We start from the raw sequence: 17,897 nt of genomic DNA, 5'->3' as shown, positions 1-17,897 counted from the left end.
AGGGGCCATCTTGAGCACAAACCTCCCTCGGGAGGCCGTGCACCCTCTGCCTGGGCCCCACTAGCAGCTCCAGGAGAGGGAGCAGGAAGCCGGAGGGCAGCCCCCAGGAGGACACCGCCACTATCACTGCAGCCAGTGGCAACAGCTGGATGCCGCCTGGACCTGGAAGCCACCCAGGAGAACTCAAGATTTGCCACAGGCAGGGTTCTGGCATCGGGGGCCACCTGCCCCATCTTGAGGGCCCCAAAGAAGAAGAGAAGCGGATCGAACAGAGCCCTAGAACTCAGAGCGCCAGGCAGGTGAGGTGTGGTGTCTCTCTGTAAGACAACGGGCGATCGGGAGGCAGCGTGGCACCTGGGCAGGGGCACAGGCTTTGGCATCAGGCAGACCTGGCTTCCCATCTTGGCTCTGTTGCATAATAGCTGTGTGACTTGGAGCAAGTCACTTAACCTCTCTGAGCCTCAGTTTTCTCATCTGTAAAATGGGGACAATAATAGCACTTACCTCCTAGCGTTGTTGGGAAGGTCCAAGTGCTTCTGTGCATGTGACAGCGCTTAGACCAGGGCCTGGCATACAGGGAGCGCTCAGGACATTGCAACTGCTCTACCGTTATTCACAACACCTGTGGCCCTGAGCTCCACCTGTGCTCAGATCCTTCCAGCAACCCTCTCAGGCAGGCACCTGCATCTCCGCTTCACAGATGAGGAAACTGAGGCCCAGCCAGCGGAGGAAACCTGCCCAAGGCTACATGGCCAGTAAGGGACAGAGCCAGGACGGGAACTTGGGTGGGCCTTTCCTGTGCTGCGTGGCCTCCTGTGGGCGGGTGGCAGGGGGGCTGCCAGGGGGAGGCGGCCTGGCTGAGGATGAGTGCAACCCACCTGGAAGTACTGCACGGCAGAAGACTCCTCCGTCCGCTCGCTGAACACGGACCGCTCCAGGGTGTGGCCCCGGCAGGTTTTCAGGATGTTGTAGAAGGAACAGAAATCTGGAACAGGGAAGCCAAGTCACCGGGGGGGCGGTCAGCAACCCAGCATGTGGCCATCTGGGAGGGAAGGTTCTGGATGGCCGTATGTCCTGACATTTCTCCCTTGAACATACAGGGCTGGTGATTTCTCTTCCCCGAAAAACAATTTTCAAAGTTCAAAGAAAAGATGAAGGGCAGCCATGCCTGCACCCTGGTGACTGACATGAGAAGAGGGCAGGTAGCCTGCATGTGGGGCTGCTGTCTGGTGGGAGTGGGCCTGGGGATTCCTCACCAAAGGGCAGCTTGGTGAAGCTCTCAAGCACACGCCCACTGGCCCGGGAGTCAAAGCTCTGACAAATAAGCCCAAGTCCACCCAGAAGCTCAGGGCGGCATCTGTGTGGGGGCAGCAGACACTGCAATGTCCAGTAAGAGGGGACTGGACAAACCCCAGGGGCACAGAAAAGCACAGTAGAGGCCAGGTGCAGTGGCTCATGCCTGTAATCCCAGCACTTTGGGAGGCTGAGGTGGGCAGATCAGTTGTCAGGAGTTTCAGACCAGCTTGGGCAACATAACAAGACCCTGCCTCGTTAAAAAACAAAAACAAAAACAAGAAATAAAAAATTAAGGGGGGCCAGGCGTGGTGGCTCACGCTTGTAATCCCAGCACTTTGGGAGGCCGAGGCGGGCGAATCACGAGGTCAGGAGATCGAGACCATGGTGAAACCCCGTCTCTACTAAAAATACAAAAAATTAGCCGGGCATGGTGGCGGGCACCTGTAGTCCCAGCTACTTGGAGGCTGAGGCAGGAGAATGGCGTGAACCCGGGAGGCGAAGCTTGCAGTGAGCCGAGATTGTGCCACTGCACTCCAGCCTGGGCGACAGAGTGAGACTCCATCTCAAAAAAAAAAAAAAATTAAGAAAAGCACGGCAGAGAATCACCAATCACCACCCTTCCCCAAGATGCAACGGTATGTGGCCCTTTAAAACAGGCTCTATCTATTTGGCTGGGCACTGTGGTTTTCAACTGTAATCCCAGCACATTGGGAGGCTGAGGCGGGTGGACTGCTTGAGCCCAGGAGTTTAAGAGGCCAGCCTGGGCAACAAAGCAAGACCCTGTCTCTACAAGAAATAATAAGCCGGGCATGGTGGCTCATGCCTGTAATCCTAGCACTTTGAGAGGCTGAGGCGAGTGGATCACTTGAGGTCAGGAGTTCGAGACCAGCCTGGCCAACATGGTGAAACCCTGTCTCTATTAAAAATACAGAAATTAGCCAGGGGTGGTGGTGGGCACCTGTAGTCCCAGCTACTCAGGAGGCTGAGGCGGGAGAATCACTTGAACCCAGGAGGTGGAGGTTGCAGTGAGCCAAGATTGCGCAACTACACTCCAGCCTGGGTAACAGAGTGAGACTCTGTCTTAAAATAAAATAAAATAGCCGGGCGCGGTGGCTCACGCTTGTAATCCCAGCACTTTGGGAGGCCGAGGCGGGCGGATCACGAGGTCAGGAGATCGAGACCATCCTGGCTAACATGGTGAAACCCCGTCTCTACTAAAAATACAAAAAAATTAGCCGGGCGTGGTGGCGGGCGCCTGTAGTCCCAGCTACTCGGAGAGGCTGAGGCAGGAGAATGGCGTGAACCTGGGAGGCGGAGCTTGCAGTGAGCCGAGAGTGCGCCACTGCACTCCAGCCTGGGCGACACAGCGAGACTCCGTCTCAAAAAAAAAATAAATAAATAAAATAAAATAAAATAAAATAAGTGAAATAATAAAATAAAATTAAATTAAATTAAAATAAAATTAAAGCTGTATTTATTAACATAGAATAATAGCCACTAAATTATATCAAGTAGAAAACAAAACAATATTTAAAAGACAATCTCTTTAAAAATTAAAAGACACGTCAGGCAAGGTGGCTCACGCATGTAATCCTAGCACTTTGGGAGGCTGAGGCAGGCGGATTACCTGAGGTCAGGAGTTCAAGACCAGCCTGGCCAACATGGTGAAACCCCCGTCTCTACTAAAAATACAAAAAATTAGCTGGGTACAGTGGCACGTGCCTGTAATCCCGGCTATTGAGGGCGCTGAGGCAGGAGAATCGCTTGAACCTGGGAGACAGAGGTTGCAGTGAGCCGAGATCGCGCCACTGCACTCCAGCACTCCAGCCTGGGTGACAGAGCGAGACTCCGTCTCAAAAAAAAATTAAAGACACAGTTCGAGATGAGCAAGTTCTGGAGATAGGTGGTAGTGACAGTTGCACAACAATGTTAATGTGCTGCTTGCTACCAACCTACACACTTCAAAAGGGTTAAAATGACCAAATTTCGTTATGTAGATTTTAGCACAACTTTTAAAAACTGACAGAACTGAAATAAAAAATATTAAAATACAAATAGTCTTAAGAGTGGGAATGGCCGGGTGCAGTGGCTCATGCCTGTAATCCCAGCACAGCACTTTGGGAGGCTGAGGCGGGTGGATCACTTGAGGCCAGGAGTTTGAGACCAGCCTGGGCAATATGAAAAAACTCCATGTCTACTATAATAAAAACACAAAAATTAGCCAGGCATAGTGGCACAAACATGTAGTCCCAGCTACTCGGGAGGCTGAGGCATGAGAATCGCCTGAACCTGGGAGGTGGAGGTTGCAGTGAGCCAAGATAGCACCACTGAACTCCAGCCTGGGCAACAGAGTGACACTCTTTCTCGAAAAAAAATAAAAATAAAAATAAAAGGGCTGGGTGCGGTGGCTCACATCTGTAATCTCAGCACTTTGGGAGGCTGAGGAGGGCGGCTCACTTGAGGCCAGGAGTTCGAGACCAGCCTGGGCAACACATCGCTACAAAAAATTAGCCAGGCGTGGCAGCTTCACACAGGTGGCCCTGAGGGCTCAGGCTGCCCAAGGTACATCTGGGTCACTGCACAGCCTCCTTGAGACAAGGGAGAGGCCGGCAGTGGCTATGGGCAGTCAGCCTCCCCACCTCCAGCTGTCCCTGTACCAGCCCCCGTGTCAACCACTGGGCTCACTCCAGCTCTCAGGTAACCGAGCCTGCAGCGGGACCTTCAGACCGTCTCCAGCCCTGGGCATCCCTCGACACCTCCACTGCTACCCTGGCTGTATCCACCTGGGGTTCTCCCACCTTTAGTCAGGAATCTTGTGTCCACCTGTGCCCCCAAGGTGGGTTGGTTAGGCCCTTCTGGTGGCTTCTCTGTACCCTGAGCAAACTCTTCCTGCCTCTAGGACCTTGTCTCACTCCATCCCCTAAACTCCAATCACAGCTGGCCCAGGGCTGGCCACTGCCAGAAAGACTGGGCCCAGGTGGTCAGGATGGGCCTCTTGGAGGTGGGGACATACGAGCCAAGCCCCAAAAGACCCAGAGGAGCCGGCGAGGGAGGGTCTGGGATCCAGCATTTGCCCAGGCAGTGGAGTGTATTCTGGGCATATCTGCGTGTGGGAATGCGGTTTTGAGGGCAGCGGAGCCTTCTCAAGGATGCACGGGCCACCCCTTAGCCAGGCTCCACGCCCCTGCCCACCAGGGCTCTGGGCACTCTGGGCTGGTGTCACCGGAATGGAAGGAGGGCCACGTACCATTGGGTGTGGCGAACTGGATGAGGACACTGTTGCAGCCCAGGGTGATGATGAAGGACTGCTTGCCCACACGGCTGCACTCTGTCTCTCGGGACACTGAGCACTTAAAGACACACACATCTTCATCTACGAGAGAAGACAGGCTGGCGTGAGCGATGCAGCCCTGTTGGCTGCCTTCTTTTGAGCCCGAGTCCCTGTCGCCCTCCTGCTGCCTCCCCTTGGTGCCCCCAGATTCTTCCAGAGTGCCACAAAACCACCCTGGCAGCACTGCCGGGTGCCCTGACTGCCCAGCCCACATTGAAGACAAGGGAGCGGCTGATCAGACAGCAGGAACACAGCCTGTGTCCTCAGGACGACCAGGGATGAGACAGGGGCACGGTGAAGGCTGAGGTGGGCAGACAGGGCCAACGAGGCATGGTGCTGGCCCACAAGAATTCAGAGCTGGAGCTGCCTCTGCCCCGCTCGGCTGAGCCCTTCTGTTCTTGGATGGGCGCAGTGCAGTGACTGCATGTGGCCAGTGGAGCCAGACCGCCGGGTTCACACCCTATCCACGCCATTTTTTCACTGTGACACAGGCAGGTCCCTCAGCCTCTCTGGAACTGGGGTTCTCACCATCAGATGGGGCTAATGGCAGGGCAGTGGACTAGTGAATTATGACACTGTCTCCCTGTACCCATCATGATAGCTGTTACTAGTAATTCATTCCACAAACCTGCGGCCACTCCACTCCAGCCAAATGGTGAAACTTAGCGATGCCAGGAACGGGCCGGCCCAATCAGGCGCTGTGCCCGTCTGCCGTACTGCAGTGGGACAGGTGCATCATCTGTAGTATTCTTGGCAAAAATGTTTGCCCTAGTCCCATCTTCAAGGGACAATAGAAAAGGACAGGTTGTGGGGCAGGCTACAGGACAACCAGCCTGGTCTCCTCGAACAGGCCAATGTCAGGAAAGACCAAAATGGTGGGAGCTATTCCAGAGTGCAGGAGACAAGAAAGAGGGGAGTGCCCAACGCAATGCAAAGTGGGACCCTGGGCTGGAGCCGAATGAAAAATGTTTTTAAAAGTTATAAAGGACAACTGGGGAGGCTGGGCCCACACCTCTAATTCCAGCACTTTGGGAGGCCAAGGCAGGAGGACCACTTGAACCCAGGAGTTGGAGATCAGCCTGGGCAGCATAGCAAGACCCTGTCTCTACAAAAAAATTTAAAAATTAGGCAGGCGTGGTGGCATGTGCCTGTTGTCTTAGGGACTCAGGAGGCCGAGGTGGAAGGATTACTTGAGCCTGGGAGGTTGAGGCTACAGTGAGCCATGACTGTGCCACTGCATTCCAGCCTGGCTGACAGAGCAAGACCTTGTCTCAACAAAATAAATAAAGAACAACTGGGGAGCTGGACAGAGTGGCTCACACCTGTGGTCCCAGCTACTTGGGAGGCTGAGGTGGGAGGATTGCTTGAGCCCAGGAGGTTGAGGCTGTAGTGAGCTATGATGGTGCCACTGCGCTCTAGTCTAGGCAACAGAAGTGAGATCTTATTAAAAAACAAAACAAAACAAAAGACAACTAGGGAAATGTGAGCGTGGACTACATATTCCATAATTTTAAGTTATTTGGATGTGACAATGGTATTGTGGTTTTGTAGATAAATGCATATTTTCTTAGAAAACACATGTGGAAGTATTTATCGCAAATTCCCATGACGTCAGTAGCTTGCTTTGGAATAGCCCACCACAACAACAACAACATGAGTGCAAATATCGCAAAAGTGTTCTCAATCACCCTGAATGGCCAAAACAATCTTGAAAAAGAATAAAGTTGGAAGATTCCCATGTCTCAATTTCAAATTTTACTATGAAGGTACAGTAATGAAAACAGTGTAGTGGTACTGGCAAAAGAAAGGAGACACAGATCAATGGAACAGAATCAAGAGTCCAGAAATAAACCCTTATACTTATCCTCAATTGATTTTTGACAAGGATGCCAAGAACATTCAATGGGGAAAGAATAGTGTCTTCAACAAACACTGTTGAGGAAACTGGATAACCACAGAGAAAAGAATGAAGTTAAACCCCTACCTCACACCATATACAAACAAAACAGAACTCAAATGGAGCAACGACCTAAATATAAGAGCTAAAACAAGGCCGGGCGCGGTGGCTCACGCTTGTAATCCCAGCACTTTGGGAGGCCGAGGCAGGCGGATCACGAGGTCAGGAGATCGAGACCACAGTGAAACCCCGTCTCTACTAAAAATACAAACAATTAGCCAGGCGTGGTGGCGGGCGCCTGTAGTCCCAGCTACTCGGAGAGGCTGAGGCAGGAGAATGGCATGAACCCCGGAGGCGGAGCTTGCAGTGAGCCGAGACTGCGCCACTGCACTCCAGCCTGGGTGACAGAGCAAGACTCTGTCTCAAAAAAAAAAAAAAAAGAGCTAAAACAAGAAAACTCTTAGGAGAACGAGTTGCAAATCATCTATTGTTAAGTATTTAGTGTCCAAAATATATAAAAAACTATTTTAGGGTCAGGCACGGTGGCTGACACCTGTAATCCCAGTACTCTGGGAGGTGGGCAGATTACTAGAACCCAGGAGTTTGAGACCAGCCTGGGCAACATGGTGAAATCCCATCTCTACTAAAAATATAAAAATATTAGTCAGGTGTAGTGGCGTGTGCCTGTAGTCCCAACTACTTGGGAGGCTGAGGTGGGAGAATCACCTGAGCCCAGGAAGTTGACACTGCAGTGAGCAGAGATGGCAACACTGCACTCTAGCCTGGGTGACAAGAATAAGAGCATGTCTCAAAAAAAAAAAAAAGAAAAGAAAAAGTCTGGGTGCAGTGGCTCACGCCTGTAATCCCAGCACTTTGGGAGGGCAAGATGGGTGGATCATGAGGTCAGGAGATCAAGACCATCCTGGCTAACACAGTGAAATCCTGTCTCTACTAAAAATACAACAAAACAAAACAAAATTATCTGGGTGTGGTGGCAGGCGCCTGTAGTCCCAGCTACTCAGAAGGCTGAGGCAGGAGAATGGTGTGAACCCGGGAGGTGGAGCTTGCAGTGAGCCAAGATCACACCACTGCACTCCAGCCTGGGCAACAGAGCAAGACTCTGTCTCAAAAAAAAAAAAAAAAAAAAAACAACAACAATGATTTTTTATCTCTTTTTATTATATTTATTTTTTGAGATGGAGTCTCACTCCATCACCCAGCCTGCAGTGCAGTGGCACGATTTTGGCTTGCTGTGACCTCTGCCTCCCGGATTCTAGGGATTCTCCTGCCTCAGCCTCCGGAGTAACTGGGGGACTACAGGTGTGTGCCACCACGTCCAGCTTGTTTTTGTACTTTTAGTAGAGATGGGGTTTCACTATGCTGGTCAGGCTGGTCTTGAGCTCCTGAGCTCAAGTGCTCTGTCTGCCTTGGTGTCCCAAAGTGCTGGGATTACAGAGGTGAGCCACTGCGCCCGGCCTATATATTTTTAATATATATATATTTATATATAAGCCACTGGGCTGGGCCAAGAACTTTTTTAACTCAACAACAAAGAGATAGCCAGGGCTGGGCACAGGCTCATGCCTGTAATCCCAGCACTTTGGGAGGCCAAGATGGGAGGATAACTTGAGGCCAGGAGTTCAAGGTCAGCCTAGGCAACATAGTAAGACCCCATCTCTACAAAAAAAATAAACAAAATTAGCCGGGTATGGTGGTGCATGCCTGAGATCCCAGCTACTCGGGAGGCTGAGGTGGAAGGATTGCTTGAGCCTGGGAGCTCAAGGCTGCAGTTAGCTATGATTGTACCTGTGAACAGCCACTGCACTCCAGCCTGGGCAACATAGCAAGACTCCATCTCTTTAAAAAAACAAAAACAAAAACAAACAAAAAAAAACAGCTGGCCAAGTGCAGTGGCTCATGCCTGTAATCCCAGCACTTTGGGAGGCCGAGGCGGGCAGATCACCTGAGGTCAGGAGTTCAAGACCAGCCTGGCCAACGTGGCGAAACGCCGTCTCTACTAAAAACACAAAAATTAGCCAGACATGATGGCGGGTGCCTGTAGTCCCAGCTACTTAGGAAGCTGAGGCAGGGAGAATTGCTTGAATCAGGGAGGTGAAGGTTGCAGTGAGCTGAGATAGCGCCATTGCACTTTAGCTTGGGCAACAGAGCGAAGCTCCGTTTCAAAAAAAAAAAAAAAAAAAAAAAAAGGCTGGGCGCAGTGGCTCAAATCTGTAATCCCAGCACTTTCGGAGGCCAAGGCAGGCAGGTGATCACAAGGTCAGGAGATTGAGACCATCCTGGCTAACATGGTGAAACCCCGTCTCTACTAAAAATACAAAAAATTAGCCGGGTGTGGTGGCTGGCGCCTGTAGTCCCAGCTACTCGGGAGGCTGAGGCAGGAGAATGGCGTGAATCCGGGAGGCGGAGCTTGCAGTGAGCCAAGATCGCGCCACTGCACCCCAGCCTGGGCGACAGAGCCAGACTCGTCTCAAAAAAAAAAAATAAAATAAAAACAAAACAAAGCAAAAAAACCCAACAGACACTCGTATGCAAGCATTCACAGCAGTACTTATTCATGACAGACACAAGATGGAAATACAACCCAAATGTTCATAAACTGACAAACAGATAAACAAACATGGCTTATCTATAAAATGAAACATTATTCAGCCATAAAAATAAAGGAAGCACTGAGCCATGCAACAACATGAATGAATAGCAGAAACATCATGCTGAAAGAAGCCAGACACAAATGATTGTATTTATGTGAAATATTCACAGTAGGCACACTGCTGGTGGCTGAGAGCTGGGAGAAGGCAGGAATGGGGAGCAACTGCTTAATGGAAGTGGGGTCTCCTTTTGGGGTGACAAACATATTTTGGGAGTAGACAGAGGTGATTGTTATGCGACATTGTAAAGGGGCTGATTTCCTGTTATACGATAACAGCTCTTGACCTCCCAGGCTCAAGCCATCCTCCCACCTCAGCCTCCCGGGTAGCTGGAACCTCACGGGCGTCCACCACCCCTGGCTAATTTTATTTTTTTGTAGAGATGAGGGTCTCACTATGTCGCCCAGGCTGGTCTGAAACTCCTGGGGCTCAAGTGATCCTCCCACCTTGGCCTCCAAAGTGCTGGGATTACAGGTGTGAATTTTGCTTCAATAGAAAAAGAAAAATGGGCCGGGCGTAGTGGCTCACGCCTGTAATTCTAGCACTTTGGGAGGTGGGCAGATCACTTGAACCCAGGAGTTTGAGACACACCTGTCCAAAAAGGCAAAACCCCATCTCTACTAAAAGTACAAAAATTAGCAAGGCATGGTGGTGGGTGCCTGTAATCCCAGCTACTCAGGAGGCTGAGGCAGGAGAATCGCTTGAATCCAGGAGGTGGAGGTTGCAGTGAGCCGAGATGGCACCACTGCACTCCAGCCTGGGCGACAGAGCGAGACTCTTTACGTCTCAAAAAAAAAAAAAAAATTAAAAGAAAACTGTTCCTAAGTGATGAGTCCAGGTATGAGGGCCTACAGATATGAGACCTGCAGGGCAGCTCCCCAGCCACACCCAGCCAGTCCTGCCAGACTCTCTCCCACCCCAGGAGCCAGGTGCCGCCCTCCTGAGAGGGCAGGGCATGGAGGAACCTCCTGAGCCCTGCCAGGAGGAGGGTGTCAGCAGGCCACTGCCCCAGACTCACAGCCTCACCACACCCACAGAGGCCCCAAGATAAAGGGCTCCCAGCTGTAGGTGGGTCCCAGGAAGGGACATCCAACCTTGGCATGGTGCCCACACTCATACCCGTCCTGGGGCAGGAGATACTGTCGATCTGTTGGCCACACCTGGGTGACAGCAAGTGGGCCCAGGGAGGCCTGTTTACCAAGCAGCCTGGCAACCTGACGTTGCCTGAGGCGCCCCTCTCTGACCTGGCGCCAGGCAGGCAACTACAGGACCTGTGGCCAAGTGAAGCCTGGCTGTACCCAGCCAAGGCTAGGGCTGGGCTTAGGCCAAAGATGCCGGGGCTGAGGGCAAGTGGATCGCTTCATCACAGCAGCAGCTGCTGAAGCCCGCGGAGCCGGCAGCTTCTCAAAGTCACAGCTCTATCCCCAAGCTAGTCCCTGGCACACGGCACGGAAGACACCTGGGAAATACTGACAAACCAAAAAAAAGAAAAAAGAAAAACAAGCTAGACCATGTTCCTCTCTTTGTTCAGGAGACACCCGAGCCTCTGAGCTCTGTGCCCATCATTCCTCATGGCTCTCTCTGCCTTGGCCCCTCCCCACGGACACACTCAATCCTCTAATCCCTACATGGGCCAGGCCCCAGGCCTCTGCACATGCTGTTCCCACTTTCTCCCTTCCTCTCCCCTCCCTCTGCTACTATGGGTCCAGTGGGCCATCGCACACCTGGCCCAGGGTCACCTGTGAGCAGGCAAGGAATGCAAGCCTGTCTCCTGGCTCACGAACAGCACCCCAGGAGGAGGGCAGAAGGGAGCCTTGGGGCCCGGGATGCACAGGCGTCTGGATCCAGCAGTGGTGATTCAGTGCTCGCCACAGATGCAGCCCTGCCCGCGGGAAACTCACTGTGGCATCCTCTCAAGGCCAACAACCACCTCCCAAAGCGGCCATTCAGCTGGGGAGAAGCAGTATGGGAGCTGCGGAAGGGGGCAGGACCCCAGGATTCAGAAAGGCCCTCTGTGTCGGCCTCTAGAGACTAATCGAAAAAGCACCACTGTTGCGGCATCAGCCAACGCATGTTGGGGACTGTGTGCACATGGCCTGGAGAGGTGGGGGACAGGCTGCAGGGCTAGCAGGCAAGGGTGACCAAAAAGCAGACTCCAGAGCCAGGAGGCTGTGGTGAGTTCAGGCCAATTGAGGCCAGGCCAGAGTTGGGGTATCTTTTTTTTTCGAGACTAAGTCTCACTCTGTCACCTAGGCTGGAGTGCAGTGGCACAATCTCAGCTCACCGCAACTTCTGTCTCCCCGGTTCCAGCGATTCTCCTGTCTCAGCCTCCCGAGTAGCTGGGATTACAGGCATGCACCACCACACCCGGCTAATTTTTGTATTTTTATTAGAGACAGGGTTTCACCATGTTGACCAGGCTGATCTCGAACTCCTGATCTCAGGTGATTCGCCCACCTCGACCTCCCAAAGTGCTGAGATCACAGGTGTGAGCCGCCGTGCCTGGCCCAGAGCTAGCATTTCTTTATCCTGCAGTAAAAGGAAAGGGACTGGGATCTCCAGGTGGAGTCTCCAACAGGGAACGTGAAGAACACGAACCCAGACTGAGTGTTACGCTTCGGCCACCCCTGGACCCAGCCTGGGGCTATTGGCTGGCCTGCCGCGCTGCACTTGGCCCTGATGAAGCAGTGGGGCCAAGGGAGGAGGGGCTGAAACTGCAGGGAAGGGGGTAGAAAAACTGCCCCATCTTTGAGGCAGCCTTTCTTGCTCCCCAGGAAGCAGCTCCTCGCCATGTGAATCCAGGTCACAAACCCCCAGTTGCCATGAGCCAGGCCTGCCCACACCCTGCAGAGGCTGGGATGTCACATGACGTAAGAGTGACAACACTCTAAGGGCCAGGCTCTGTTCCAGTGCCTTATGTCGACCTCCTGTTTCCTCTTCTCATCACCTCTGGGAGTACCTACTCTCACTATGCTCTTATTTGCTCAGAGAGGTTAAGTATCTTGCTCAAGGTCACACAGCAAGAGTGGCTGAGGTGACTGGCACCAGCATGCCCACTCCTCACCAATGCACCACCCGATGTCTCTGCGCTTCCTAGAGCAGGGCTTGGCTGACTTTCTGTGTAAAGGACCAGACAGTAAATATTGTGTGCTTCCTGGGGAATCTGATCTCTGCTGGGGAATCTGATCTCTGCTACAATTACTCTATTCTGCCTTGCAGCAGACAATATGTAAACAAATGAGCATGGCTGTGTGCCCATAAAGCTTTATTTGAAAAACCCGGAAGGATTACAGGTGCAGAGCAGAGGCTGGACCCTCAGCGTTTTCGCCACCCACTTCCTTATCTGCTCACCAGGCACTAGGCAATGGAGATAAGCTCCCCATCCTAGAGGCGGTGGCAGACAGAGATCCCCAGGTGGTGGACTCTGTAGGTGCCTGGAGGTGGCACCTGACCCAGCCTGGGAAGGAGACTGGGGACAGATCTGCCAGTGAGGGGAAGTGCGCACGAAGGCAGGGAAACAGGGGTGGCCAAGACAGTGCGGTGAGCCCTGGGAGGCTGCTGGGACAGACCTCCATGCAACGTGGGTTGATGTGGGTAGGGGCGCTGTGGAGGGACCGCAAGAGGCCCCAGTGGACTGGTGGCTTGGCTCTGGGCAGCACTGGGAGGGATCTTGCACAGGGTGGGGAGAGACCTGTCATCACACAGGATAGGGGAGGAGCCAAGGGCTATGGCTGGCCAGGCAGGAGGCAACGGGGGTGGGGAAGAGGGCAGCTCTTGGAGGACCGGCTGCTGTTCCCCACCTGCCTTAAGAGTTAGCATGCTGCACATCTCCTTATTGGCCCCCCAGGGCAGCAGAATCTAGGGGACTCTAAGGTATAAGGACTCCCTAGCCCTAGACTTGAAGAAAATACACTAGAGAATGGTGGGCGGGGCAGCAGCAGCTCCATGGCAGCCCTGGGTCCCAGCATGCAGGAGGGTCTTGGAAGAACAGGGAGACATCTCTCAAGGGTCTCACTGAGCAGATGGTCCTGGTACCATGCCTCAGTCACCTCCCAGTCCACCCTTCAAGCCGCACAGTGTCTAACACAACCCGCCTGCTTCACACCACCCCACGGTTCCCCAGCACCTTCCGGAACCAGCCCCCTGCCAATGTCCGCAGTCTCACTGCTGCCCCCTGGGTCACTCCAGCCAAACCTCGCTGGCCTTCAACACTCCCGGTCAAGATCATGGGCAGAGGTTCTCTGGCCTCTGATGCTCCTTAGAGATCACCCTCCCCTCTTCCCCTGCTTCCTTGTCACTTCCTCCTAGAGGTCCTCCAGCATTTCCCGGACAAGCCCTCACTGCCTCGCAGCTCCTTATTTAACGCCTACCTGACAGCCCCACAAAGCGCAGATCCAGGGCTCTGGGCATAACTCACACAGTACCTAGCACACAAGGGGCACTCATGGGTACTGACCAGAATGCCCTCCCCGGGATAGGGGTAGGGGCAGCCCAGCCTCTTCCCTAAGCACAGGGGGCAGTGGGTTCAGGGGTCCAGGTGTCCAAGTTGGAATGCTAGCCTGCCCTCACCGTGAGCATGGCCTTGACTGGGGAAGTGGCTTCACCATGCAGAGATGTTTAGCATCCGGTGGCCACACAGCAGCACTATTTGTTCACCTACTTCCCCTCCCCCTTGCTTCCAGAAAGCAATGGAACAAGCAGGGGGTCTTTGGGCCCCTGAGGCTCGTTAGACCTGGGTCAGGGGGACCTGGAGTCCCTTCAAACCTCCCATCCCTAGGCCGGGCACAGTGGCTTGCGCCTGTAATCCCAGCACTTTGGAAGGCCAAGGCAGGTGGATCGCTTGAGGCCAGGAGTTTGAGACTAGTCCGGCCAACATGGTGAAACCTTATCTCTACCAAAAATACAAAAATCAGCCAGAAGTGGTGGTGGGCGCCTATAATCCCAGCTACTTGGGAGGCTGAGGCACGAGAATAATTTGAACCTGGGAGGTAGAGGTTGCAGTGAGCAGAAATCACACCACTGCCCTCCAGCCTGGGTGACAGTGAGAGATTCTCTCTTAAAAAGAAAAAAAAAGAGAACCTCCCATGCTGTCGTGACATCGGGGCCACATTCTTTGGCAGATAGAGAACAAGGAGGCCGGCTGGGAACAGTGGCTCCTGCCTGTAATCCTAACACTTTGGAAAGCTGAGCGGGGAGGGTCACTTGAGCCCAGGAGTTTGAGACCAGCCTAGGCAACATAGTGAGACCCCATCTTCTACAAGTAATAATAAAAAAATTAGATGAGCATGGTGGTGCACACCTGTAGTCCCAACTATGTGGGAAGCTGTGGCAGGAAAATCCCTCGAGCCTGGGAGGTCAAGGCTGCAGTGAGCCGAGATCGTGCCACTGCACTCCAGCCTGGGCGACAGAGTGAGACCCCATTTCAAGAAGAAAACAAAAGAGAGAGAGAGAAAACACAAGGAGGTGGAGGGCAAGAAGAAAAGCAGCAGCAGCTCGGGGGGGAGAAAAGCCACATGTCAAGCTCTTGCATCTCCAGGGGGAACACAACTGTAGCCACCAAATGGAGGAATAATTAAAGCTATTTATCCCGGCAGACCTGGGGCGGGGGAGTAGCTGGTGGCTGTAGAAGCCGTTGTCCAAATGGTACGTCTTTTATTAAATCGCCTCCTGCTGCCAAAGACAACATGGGCTCTTCACCTTCCAGAGGAAAACATTCCCGATCAAAGGAGGGGAGGAGGGTGAAAAAAAAGAGCACATCCCCCCCCCCCCCCCCCCCGCCGTGGCCAACTCCCGTCCCACAGGCACAGAAAAAAACATGCTTACTGAAGCCCACTCGGCTGGCATCTCTTTGCTCAGCCTGCTCCGCCCGGACCACGTGCAGGCACAGAGGACCTGGCGGTGAACCAGAGAGCCACCTCCGGCCCTCCCATGCTGGGAGTCCATAATGGGAAGCAGACAGCACTCAGCAGGGCAGTGAGGGGACAGACAACAGGAACTGGCAGTAAGCACTGAGAGGAGGGAAAGCACGGAAGCTGATGCACGCGGACCAGGCCCAATTCAGATTCCAGGAAGACTCGGGAGGAGGCGACACCTGAGCCAGGACCCACTGCCCTGGCAGAGGTGACCTTGTTTCCAAACTAGGAACCAGAAGCTTCCCCCTGTTCCTGCATGGCTTGGCACTCATGTGCCCAAGAGGCGGCAGAGATGACCCTAGGGTCACCCAGCAGGGAGGTGGCTGAAAGGATGGGCTTTGGCATCGAGGAGGACTTGGGTTTATCAAGGAGGGACTGGGTTCAGGGCCGAACCCACTGTTCTGCAGCCCTGGCCTCGGCTTCCTCATCTGTCCAACGGCCACCCTGACACATTCCAAAGGGTGAGGTGACATAACCCACGTGGAGGGCCTGGCAGCCCGGCCCCAGGGCACCATCCTGGAACTTCACTAGGTCAGAGCCCACATGCAGCAGAGTCTGGCAGGGCTTGGATCCCCTGAACTAGCACCTGCCTTGACCCTTGGCCTCGGGAGCCCCATCTATAAAATGGGCACAATGACAGGGGGCAGTAGCTCACGCCTGTAATCTCAGCCCTTTAGGAGGCCAAGGCAGGCAGGTCACAAGGTCAGGAGATCAAGACCATCCTGGCTACCACGGTGAAACCCCGTCTCTACTAAAAATACAAAAAACTAGCTGGGCGTGGTGGCGGGTGCCTGTAGTCCCAGCTACTCAGGAGGCTGAGGCAGAAGAATCACTTGAACCCAGGAGGCGGAGGTTGCAGTGAGCCGAGATCACACCACTGCACTCCAACCTGGGGAAGAGAGTAAGACTCTGTCTCAAAATAAAATAAAATAGGCACAACAGGGGCAGTGGCTCACGCCTGTAATCCCAGCACTACGGGAGGCCGAAGCAGGTGGATCACGTGAGGTCAGGAGCTTGAGACAAGCCTGGCCAACATGGTGAAACCCCATCTCTACTCAAAATATAAAATTAGCTGGGCGTGGTGGTACACGCCTGTAATCTGAGCTACTCGGGAGGCTAAGGCAGGAGAATCACTTGAACCTGGGAGGCAGAGGTTGCATTCCACTCCAACCTGGGCAAAAAGAGCAAAACTCCATCTCAAAAAAAAATAAATAAATAAAAATAAAAATAAATAAATAAAATGGGCAGGGCCGGGCGCGTTGGCTCACGCCTGTAATCCCACCACTTTGGGAGGCTGAGGTGGGTGGATCGCCTGAGGTCAGGAGTTTGAGACCAGCCTGGCCAACATGGTGAAATCTCGTCTCTACCGAAAAAAAAACAAAAAACTAGCCAGACATGGTGGCGGGCACCTGTAATCCCAGCTACTCAAGAGGCTGAGGCAGGAGAATCACTTGAACCCAGGAGGCAGAGGTTGCAGTGAGCAGAGATCATGCCATAGCACTCCAGCCTGGGCAACAAGAAGAAAACTCTGCCTCAAAAAATAAAATAACATAAATAAAATAGGCACAAAATGGGGATGAAAACCCCTCCCTGCAGTGAGGATTCCTAGGTAATAGAGGGAGCGGGAGGTGTTAAGTACTTCATAAACAAGAGCAGCTGCTGTTACCATCATCAGCAACAGATCAATGCCAGCCTCGGAAGAGAATCGCAAACCCCAGAACCCTAACCCGGCCTGGCCTCCCTCTCCTGCCGTAACCTGAGTCGGATCCTCCGATGTCGTCCTGGGAGAAGCTCTGGAGCAGCTGTCTCCAGGTGCTGCCCAGCCCCGGGTATCTGAGGACCATGAGGTCACCCTGGGCTCCTCTGGCGCAGCCCTGGCCTCTGGGCGAATCCCATCCCCACTCCAGCACTGGAGCTGGGTGTCCAGGAGCCCTGCAGCCATGGCTCTGAACGGGCACTGCCCCAGCACATCAGAGCTATGTCTGAGCAACTGATCAAAAACTTCTGGCCCAGAAATCCCTTTGCAGAGCCTTATGTATGCTACAAGCTCTACTTGCAGAGATATACCTGGATCTGAATGCACCCAAAGCAGAAAACTGAAATATCCATGAATTAATCAAAGAATGAATAAATGAAGATGTGGCAAATTAAAAGAAATCGATTTCCATCGGTACACAATGACATGTTAAATGATCGAGCCACAAGGTAAGGGACAGAGTGGTGTAAAACCTATGCACCACAGGTGTACAGATGGGCGGGGAAGGGACAGAGGGAGGAGGGGCAGTGCACACTGCATTCATGGGGCTTGTCTGGAAACACAATAAAGTGACTTCAGTGCTGCCTCCGGGAAGCAAGTCATACTTTTCAATCCGCACCCTCCTCTGCCATTGTGTGAACGTGCATAACTTGAAGCCCAGCAGGTTGGAGGAGATTTATGCGTGCGCGCTTGTATGTGCCTCAGAAACCACAGGTCACGGGCAGTGCGGAGGGAAGGAGAGACTGACTTTTCATGTTACACCCTCCTGAGTGGCTTGAATTTCTCCCTTGTACATAAAAGATGGCCAGACAAAAGGCAATGGCGAAGACTGGGGCGGAAAGGAAGGGCCGGCATCTACGCAAGTTATCTGGGCCCCTCCCTAGAGTGGGCAGACCGGACTGGGGACCACCCCCCCAACATCCTTTTGGACCCTGCTGGCTGGGGGAGGGGAGTGGGAATAGGCCCTGAGCCTCTTCTGTGACCCAGCTGGAGGCTGGCGGACAACCCTGCTTTCCTCAGCTTGGAATCTCCCAGA

The 17,897-nt window shown here is 53.3% G+C and overlaps 1 protein-coding gene across 1 annotated transcript in view; it reads right to left on the bottom strand.

Annotated features, from left to right (window-relative positions):
• Nucleotides 1-16,949, bottom strand: part of CARM1 (coactivator associated arginine methyltransferase 1) — a 31,418-nt gene extending 14,469 nt beyond the window's left edge. The window contains exons 1-6 of the mRNA XM_058425757.1: nucleotides 16,862-16,949; nucleotides 13,564-13,696; nucleotides 12,763-12,884; nucleotides 5,256-5,288; nucleotides 4,544-4,669; nucleotides 879-985 (exon numbers count right to left, since the gene is read on the bottom strand). Of these exons, the coding sequence (XP_058281740.1) occupies nucleotides 879-985; nucleotides 4,544-4,669; nucleotides 5,256-5,288; nucleotides 12,763-12,884; nucleotides 13,564-13,696; nucleotides 16,862-16,949 (609 nt within the window). The remainder of the gene's footprint in view (nucleotides 1-878; nucleotides 986-4,543; nucleotides 4,670-5,255; nucleotides 5,289-12,762; nucleotides 12,885-13,563; nucleotides 13,697-16,861) is intronic.
• Nucleotides 16,950-17,897: the final 948 nt, after the last annotated feature.

Source organism: Hylobates moloch, unplaced genomic scaffold (assembly GCF_009828535.3).
Source record: "Hylobates moloch isolate HMO894 unplaced genomic scaffold, HMol_V3 SCAFFOLD_12, whole genome shotgun sequence".
In the NCBI taxonomy this organism is placed as follows: Eukaryota; Metazoa; Chordata; class Mammalia; order Primates; family Hylobatidae; genus Hylobates; species Hylobates moloch.
Note: the sequence above shows the minus strand (reverse complement) of the source record. Positions and strands in the feature narration are given on the sequence as shown.